Source organism: Oreochromis niloticus, linkage group LG3 (assembly GCF_001858045.2).
Source record: "Oreochromis niloticus isolate F11D_XX linkage group LG3, O_niloticus_UMD_NMBU, whole genome shotgun sequence".
Classification (NCBI taxonomy): domain Eukaryota; kingdom Metazoa; phylum Chordata; class Actinopteri; order Cichliformes; family Cichlidae; genus Oreochromis; species Oreochromis niloticus.
The window spans coordinates 12,114,290-12,123,269 of NC_031967.2; the positions used below are offsets into that span (position 1 = coordinate 12,114,290).

Genomic DNA, 8,980 nt, shown 5'->3' on the forward strand with positions numbered 1-8,980 from the left:
TTAACCTTCAATTTGTTATGTGCTTAGTTACACGCTTCGGGTCACGACAAATGTTTGGTTTTTTGTGTGTTTTTTCTTCTTAAGATTTCTTAATGGCGCGCATGAAAGCATAGTACCACTTTTTGCTGTCACCACTCAGAAATCCTTTGAGTTCTTTGTGAATGCCTTTCCACAGCCAGACCTCAGGAGCATCCTGTCCCAAGGGGTGGGGGGGTGACAAACATGCAGGGCAAATGTGTTTAATTGATCGTGTTTTATTAGACGAGTGACAAAAGAATCACACTGATGCGCGTTCGTGCCGCACCCGTGAGCCGACGCTCCCAGCTGTATAATGCCACTTATTCAACTTACTGCCTCTGTAGTTTTGCATGAGCCACTGCAGAGGGGACCATTTCATATGCAGAGATGTACTCGCGCTGTGCTGAAACAGAGACAGAGAGACAGACTGACACCATCCCAGTGCTCCGAGCTGATTTGGCACCCACGCGCCTAATGACACCCGACAAGCCCGAGAGTCGCTCATCAGTCGAAAACTTAACGGACATGTCTCGTACTGTTCCAGGCTGGGGGAGAAAGTTGCACTTTCCTTCTTGATGAAGCCCTAACTAAGCAGAAAGTAATGACATGTGAAGTTGTGCTGACAGTTGCAGCTGCTTGGCTCCCCAACTGTGCTGCTCGCCGGCACTCCCGCGGGCCTCACTCGCGGGCTTCGCAATCGTGGCGGTGGCGAAAAAGACATCTTATTAACGCGTCCGTCTCCTTCTCTTTGCAGCCCTCGCAACGAATATTGGCGATTGTTCTTCATAAGCATCAACGGGAAGGGCGAATTTAGAGGATGAGGGAGTGATCTCGCAATATGTCCTCATCTCCACAGGTATGACAGCTACGAGGAGTACCAGCACGAGAGGCTGAAGAGGGAGGAGTACCGCCGGGACTTCGAGAAGCAGGAGTTCGAGAGGGCCGAGCAGCGAGAGAGACAAAGGCAGAAAGCAGTTGTGAGTCAGCTGACACAACTACCATCACATTCCCTTTGTAGCTTTTTTTTTTTTTTTTTTTTTTTTGAGGGGGAAAGGGGTGGGGGTGGGGTTTGATGCTTGACTTTGGGTCTTCCTGCAACAAAGCTGATAAAAGACCACATGTAATCACTGCTGCGGCACAACGCACAAAAACCTCCCACAGACATGCACAGATTACTTGGGATGACACAGCCCTCCAGCCCGGTGCCATGTGCCACAGTGCCTCTCTCTCCCTGTGTGTGTGCGTGCTGAAAGAATACATACAAAGTGAGTTCCTGAATGATTCAGGCGACAGGCCCTTCCTCTTTATCTCTGGGTTGTGTATTTTTAACGTCTCCCGTCTGGAAACACTGTCGACTCTTATTAATCACACCACGGGGGCAAAAATGTTAAAATAGATGAAAACTAAGAGAGCAAAAAAAAAAAAAAAAGGGAGAAGATCTTTAATTTTAAATAAAAAGAAGGAAATAGCCACTAATTCCACTGCAATCTTTTCTTTTTCCTGTATCTACTTTATTTAAAAATCATGCAGATTCAGTGAGCATCACGTTTCTCCACCCTTATCTCTGCTCTCCTTGTCTCAGTGTGAAATTACTCGGGTTTCCAGCGGGATGGCGCTGCTACCACCCGTTGACAAAGCACACGTTAGGTGGCGCAGTAATTCGAACGACTTCGGCGATGCAGAGACGAAAGATTCCGAGCGGTAAAGCTCGAGCTGTCAAAGGGACGGGCACGCCAAGGCCGCCTTGTTTATCAGCCGTCAGCAACTACACTCCACATTTTTAGCCTCCAAACAGTGTGCAACATTAAAGAGGGGAATAAGCACAGGACAGCCGCACGTGGTTAATCTTTACTTGCTTTCCTCAGCTGCAGCTCAAATGAGCAAAGGTGAACTTTGAGTTTAGCGCCAGGCAACTGATTTCCATACGTGTTACTACTGCCCCGAAGACAGCTTTCAGAATTCCAACAGGCCTCAATGGACTTGCCCAGTAATGGCAAGTAAATGAATGAATAAATAAATAATACCAGTCATACACGATAGCCTCGGGCCTCGACTGTATTATATGATTAGCAGATGCAATTAAAATACTCAAAAGCCAGCCTGGCGCAGTTTGTTCCTAAATTATTCCACTATGACCCTCACGTCCTCTGAGGTTCAGGGAGCAGGTTTTTTTTTTTTTTTGCCCCGAGGCTCTCTGCTGCTGCTCTTTATGCTTCCTCTCTCGGATATGAATAACCTTATAATATTAACAGGCCTCTCATTTAGGGAACCACTCCAAGTTTGCTGTGTATTGTGAGTTGGACTCCCAGAAGCTGGAAAGAAAGACAGAAAGAAAGAAGCAGGCTTCTGTGATATATAGCTGAGTCACTCCCACTGCTTTATTTTTAGACTTCACAAAAAGGAAGAAGCAGCCCCAAACTTAAGACATGGCATCATTTGATAAAAATCGCTCTGCCTCTGCTTGATGAGTTGCAGAGAGAAAGAGGAATTGTAGTGCCAAGGCAGATTGAAGGCGCTTCCAAACTGCAACTCAATCAGATAAGAGGAAGCAGGCTGAACCAATCACAGAGGGAACACAACAGACAGATGGAAAAGAGGGACAAAAACAGGGGGGGCCCCCCAAAGTCGCCGGCAGTATCCACAGGAGTGATCAAGACCAATTCATTAGGTGCTCGGTGAAGAAAGGAGAAGGGGGAAAGGAAAAACAAGACTCCCCCTTTTAATCTCTTTCCCTCTGCGCTCTGTCCTCTTAACGAGCAGGAGGAGAGACGAGTGGTGTACGTGGGGCGACTGAGGTCCGACTGCACCCGGACGGAGCTGAAGCGCCGCTTTGAACTCTTCGGTGAAATAGAGGAATGCACAGTGAACTTAAGGGACGATGGGTAAGGCCTCAGGATGTTCTGTCTTTGTGTGAATCTGTGTCCTATCTTGGCTTGAGTGTTGTTTTAGCGTACCGTACGATGGGGGGAGGGGTGTCTACTGTAACTGCTGAACTTACAGCAGAGGCCGATGACAAATACAGAGCTTTTGCAATCTGAGAGCGTCTCCCGATTCATCTACATTTAGGCCCGTGGAGCCTGAAAGACGCACCTTTATTGATTGCCTTTTGCATATAAATAGAACGATGGTCATGACCGACAAGGCCCCCGTCCCCACCCCGCCCTCGTTGAGTCATTGTTGCCCCACAGCAACACTCTGACGTGTTTATTTTCTATTCCTGACCAGGGACAATTTTGGCTTCATCACGTACCGCTACACTTGTGACGCCTTTGCCGCCCTTGAGAATGGACACACCTTACGCAGGTCAAACGAGCCCCAGTTCGAGCTGTGCTTCGGCGGACAAAAGCAGTTCTGCAAATCACATTACACAGACTTGGGTGAGTGCAGCTTTGTTGTTCTTTCCATCAGCCCCCTGCGGTCGTGCTGTACATTTGCATGCACGCAAGACTGTCAGCGGAACGTGGGGAGGGAGGGCGAATAAGCCTTGAGTGACGCTTCCAGATCAAAACGTACCCATCTCGGCGCTGATAGCAATTCCTACAGCCCAGAATGTGTCCGGCCGGGCGTTCCCGCCTCGAGATTGCAAAGAGAGTTCAGAGGTCGGGCTGTGAACATGCCGACGAATAGCCTCGGTATCTGTAGCAAAACGAGGCAGACTCCATTACTCATGTGGACGCGAGATGCTTGCTTTTACTTTGTTGATATATATATATGAGCTTAAAACCAGATCTTTTGTGTTTTCACATATGTGTGCGCATTAATAAGACAAGTCAGGGCTAGATGAAATTAGTAGGAGCAAGATGTTGTAGAAGAATGACAAGGAAAAAAGACGAAGAAGAAGAAAGTGGGAGCAAGGTGAAGTCCCACAACCACCCCACCCCCTCCACTCCCTTTAAAGTCCATCTGCTGCCAGCTGTTGTGGTGCTGAAACGAGGTAGAGCCTTGATGCGGCACTTAGGGGCCAATAATTTACATTGGGGGGAGGGGCCGCTTCAGCAGCTCTCTGCCTACCTACCAGCTACTTCTGTCTGCGCTTATCTGCTGCCTTTGCTGAGAGTGTGGGGGATGTAGCTGACTGCAGTACAGCAGAACTCATCCAACATAAGTTATTCCTCAGAGTAAACATGCCTAGCTTCTATACTGGCCCGACACGTGAATCTCAATCAGAAACCCGAACCGCAGTGACGCATTTGATAAATAATGCAAGCTTATCGGTGAAATCGAGGCTTTTCTTTTTTTCTTCTTCTGGTGTGAGGCCCCGCTTCTGACATGTGAAAAAAGGAAAGAAATGCACTTTGATAAAAGGTGGTGACAATTGAGAAGCGAAGCAGCGTTGGGACTTAAGTAGCATGTGCCCCATTATTTTAAGTACTGCACAAACACAAAAGATCATCTGCTCCACTCGGAGACAACATGAAAGATGAGTATTGACTGCTCTGGAAGCAATATGTGAGGTCAGAAATGTAAAATGCGACGCTACGAGAGGGTCAGCGGGTCATTTTAAGAGAAAAAGAGCAATTTTCCCATTAAATGAGGCGGTTACTCTACATCTTCAAAGCACACGCTTGAAGCCGTTAGCCTTTTAAAAGAGTGCATGGCACACAGAGAAACAGTTGCTAATCCTGAAGCCTTGAGGTTAGACATTATACTGAGATTGACTAATCAGTCTGCTGGAATGGAAAGGCCTTCATTCGACAACCTCTTTGTCAGGAATGGGCTATTTTGGTCAGCCCCCATATTGATAGCACGGGATAAGAGATCGAGAGGAAGGGAGAATCTTTTAATAGCGAGGTATCCAAACCTCTTCCCATCTTCTCGTCTTTTTTTCTTTTTTCTTTTCAGAGACACTGTCCATTAGTTTTAAGTAGAGCAGCGGGGTATTTTTCATCCCTCAAGGTGTGCAGCGTGACACAATCCAGCCCTTGGCCATTGCATTAGATCAAACCGGCGTCTCCCAGCTGCCACGGTCATTCCCATTTCTCAAAGCACTAGGTGTGTGCTGCCGAGTCCTATGGGGGGGCCCATTTGTGAAGCTGTCTGTTGGCACAGATAAGATGCTCTTTATGTATTATCAGGTTGATCGAGAAAAACAGGAGCTATGAGAGATGGACGGACACATCTGCTGTCTTTGTGTAAAAAATAAAGAAAAGCAGTGCATTCTGTCATTGCGGCGTGATTCCTATTGGTCTGTTGCTAAAACACAGGAAGCATAGAAACTATCAGTTTAACTTTAGAGCCGCACATGACCGTAAGTGCAGAATATTCCCAGAGCCCTCACCGCAAACACTTCCGAGAACACAAAGGTGAACCCTGTTGTTTTATGTGCGACTTCTAAGAAATGAAGCTCCGCCTTACGCTAACCGCACATCCTTGTTGCTCCATTTCCAGACTCCCATTCAGACGACTTCGATCCAGCCTCCACAAAAAGCAAGTACGACTCCATGGATTTTGACAGTTTGCTGAGGGAGGCCCAGCACAGCCTGAGAAGGTAACCTGTTCAGTGGCACCTGCTGTCTGTCACAAAGAGGGACTTCTGATACCTCACGGTGGTTTCTCGCTCCTTTGATGACGAGACTACCAGAAGTTTTACACTCTGTCAAAGAGTATATAAGAATAAGTCTATAGACCTATATCAATATAAATGAATATATCAAAAATAAAGTTTACATGAACATAGCTGCTGAAGAGCTGGGAAGAGACATTGCATTCTGGGAAGCCAGTGAACCCTCAGAATCTGCACGGGTTTGGTGCACTCTACTGCTGAAAGAAGAAAAAGAACTTTATTTTTTCTTTCTTTCTTTTTGTTTTTCTTTGTTTTTTTGTTGTTGTTGTTGCTCCAAGCACTACAATACCCACAATTCTTTTTGGGGGGGAGGAAGTGAAAACACGCAGCTTGTTTGGCCAGATTTATTTTTTTTTTGTTTTCTTGTTTGTTTGTTTATTCTTTCCTCTTTTTTTCCCCCCTTTTCGATCTGGTGTTTGGATCCGGTGTTACATCGCAAACAAAGAGTTTGGTGAAATTCTCAAGGTAACATCATTGTCTACATTTAACGGAGAATTGTAGCTGTGTATTTACAAATACTATAAAAAAAAAAGGAATATTTTTATTTTATGTACATATCAAAGTTCTTTATTTGTTACAGCTATGCACTGTAAAACGCAGCCTTTTTTAAAAATGCGGAGAACATTTCTTAATTCAGAATGTCGATCTGTAGTGATTACAATACTGTAAAAACATTATTGTACACCTACATGTGTAGAAGACATGATATGATTGTAGAAAAAAAAACAGAAGAAGAAGAAGAAAAAAAAGATGTGTCCGAATGCTCATTTTTGGGAGAGCATGTGAACATGTGTCTTTTTTTTTTTTAAGTTATTTTTTTGTGGGAGAAAAAGAAACAGTCAACCATGTATAGTTTATGTCTGTTTTTAAAGTTTCTCAATCAGTGTTTTTTGCTTATACAGCCACTGTAAAATGCATTTTTAACGTCTTTTTCATGATTGTAAAGAACGTTAGCCCATTTTTTAACCCAATTGTTTCATTCATATATATATATATATGGATATATATATATATATGTATGAATGTGGCTTTGCATGGTTCTTGTTTGATTACCTTCAAAGAGAGAGAAAACTGTATTCACATCTTTTCAATCAGTGTAAACACATATTTATCTATTTATTTTAATATTTGAATCAGAAAAAAAAAATATTTATGGACTCCTCACTGAACGTGGTGTACCTCATGAAATTTATTTGCTATTTATGTTATGTCCTTTGATTTGTGTTATTTAACTCGCAATCACTAGACAGGGTGTACAATAAATGGTTTGGTGGGGATAATATTACCTTCTATGCCTTTCCGAAACAATCAAAACATTCAGCTAATCAGTCCAGCGGTCAGCCTCTCACCCCTTTAGTAATTCGCCTCCCCTAACAGTCAGATCTGCAGCGCATAAATCTTTTTTGGTTCATTTCTTTTTCTTCCGTTTGTTTGTTTTCCTCCCGTACAAACACAGAACATGAAGCAATAAAATGATTTTGCAGGAATTTCGTTGTACCGTTGTGAACACACACACAAACGCGCACACACACACGTCGTCATCGCTCCACTCACGCTTGATTATGTGAATGCCAAACAAAAGTTTACAATTTCCTTTTCCTGAATTTTTTAAAAGATCTTGTATTTGATGTACAAAATATATATATATATATATATATATATATACTACTAATATTATTCACAATAATGACAAGATGATTAATGATAATAATATAAATGAAAGGAAAAAAACTATATAAAAAGCAATAAATTATTTTTCAGAGTTGTATTTTAGCTCCTATTGTTGTGTGATTTTTGGACTTGACCCATTACCCAGTCGCTGGTAGGTAGGATGACTCCATTCCCCCCAGCATCTCGGCATTTCGTCACCGTGGCGTGACCTTGCGCGGTAAAACACTTGAATATGTCGTCGCCCACCCGCTCTTCCCTTTAAGACGTAACCGAGTCTGTGTATGTCGTAATGCACGCGTTACTTTGTGACATCAGTGCACATGTGACCGGCTCTTAACCCCACCCCCGTGTGTTAAAAATGTGTTGAGTTGAACGTGTTTGTTGTGTTAGTGCATGGCTATTACAGGACGACATGCCGGTACGGTGTTTACACCACTTTGGATAACTGCCTCTCAGCTCTTAACTTGGCAGATTTTAAATGACGCTCTATAAAGCCTAGTAGAAGAAGAAGAAAAAAAAATCTACTCAACAATGTATCGCATGCTGCACCCCTCCTCCCCACTCACACACACACACACACACACACACAGTCCAGATATCACAGCGCCGTCGACATGACATAAAAGGTAACCTTGCGGTTTCTGGTTCAATTAATATCCCGTTTCGAGCGCGAGCCAAGTAATGAGAGAACCGGCTTCCATCACAGGAAGGAAAAAAAAAATCTTTTGTATAAAAGCTTTGCTGATCACAGGCTTCCTTTCATCGAGTTTGATTGTGGAGACAAGAAACGGCTAATTTTGGTGATGCAAAGAGGCAAAAATTGGTTGAGGGATGGATTTCCCCCCCAAAAAATAAAAGAAAGAAAGAAAAAAAATCCCTTTACCTGTGTTTTTTAAGACATTGTTTTACTTTTTTGCTGTCTGTATAGCGTTTGGGTAATGGTGTCGTGTCCCATTTGATAGATGTGGCTTTAATCATTGTAATAATAAAGAAAAAAAAATGCTTTGTAAATTGCCTAGAGTAGCAATATATTATAACACCTTATGGTTCAAATTTCAACTGTGGCGGACTTTTTAATAATATGGACGACATTGCCACTGCTTAAACGTTTGTTGGGTAGTCATGTTTTCTTTTTTCTTGTTTTTTTTTTGGAAGGACAATATGTTTATTGGAAAATGTATGCGTGTGTGTGTTTGTGTGTGAGTTTCTGGAAATGTATGTCTGTGTGTGTGTGTGTGTGTGTGTGTGTGTGTGTGTGTGTGTGTGTGTGTGTGTGTGTGTTTGTGGGGGGAGGGAGGGGAGGGCCAAGGGGTCGCTGTGGGTTGTTACCTGTTTGTGTCCTATCCACGTTGCCTTCTGCCAAGTCCTTACCAATGCCTTTGTGGTTCTACCTATTGTACGACTTTCTTGTGAATTTTATTTTTTATGTGCAATTCTCATCAGCCTCACCATGCCAATAAAGGGAAATGTGTTTGAAAAAAACAAAACCGAACCAAAAGAACTTTCTCTCCTTTCAGCGCCTTGCCTATTATCTTCCTTTCCTTGTGATGAATGTCCCTTCATCAAGCGCCGTTGTACCGTTTTCACTCAGCGCTGAGGAATGATTATGATTTCCTCTCCCTCTGATTACTATCAAGGAGACATCCTTGATTTTTTTCTCTCTTTTTTTTTTTTTTTTTTTTTTAACGGGAGATTTAAAAGTTATGAAAACAATTCACGCCGCAAATG

The 8,980-nt window shown here is 43.3% G+C and overlaps 1 protein-coding gene across 11 annotated transcripts in view; it reads left to right on the forward strand.

Moving 5' to 3' along the window:
* Positions 1-8,739, forward strand: part of ppargc1a (peroxisome proliferator-activated receptor gamma, coactivator 1 alpha) — a 296,819-nt gene extending 288,080 nt beyond the window's left edge. For 10 of the 11 annotated variants that reach the window (XM_025900388.1, XM_025900386.1, XM_025900399.1 and 7 more), the window contains 4 exons: positions 875-995; positions 2,779-2,900; positions 3,244-3,395; positions 5,407-8,739. In XM_025900388.1, coding sequence (XP_025756173.1) covers positions 875-995; positions 2,779-2,900; positions 3,244-3,395; positions 5,407-5,510 — 499 coding nt within the window. In that variant the 3' untranslated portion in view covers positions 5,511-8,739. The remainder of the gene's footprint in view (positions 1-874; positions 996-2,778; positions 2,901-3,243; positions 3,396-5,406) is intronic. The other variant, XM_025900407.1, reaches the window with a different exon arrangement.
* Positions 8,740-8,980: the final 241 nt, after the last annotated feature.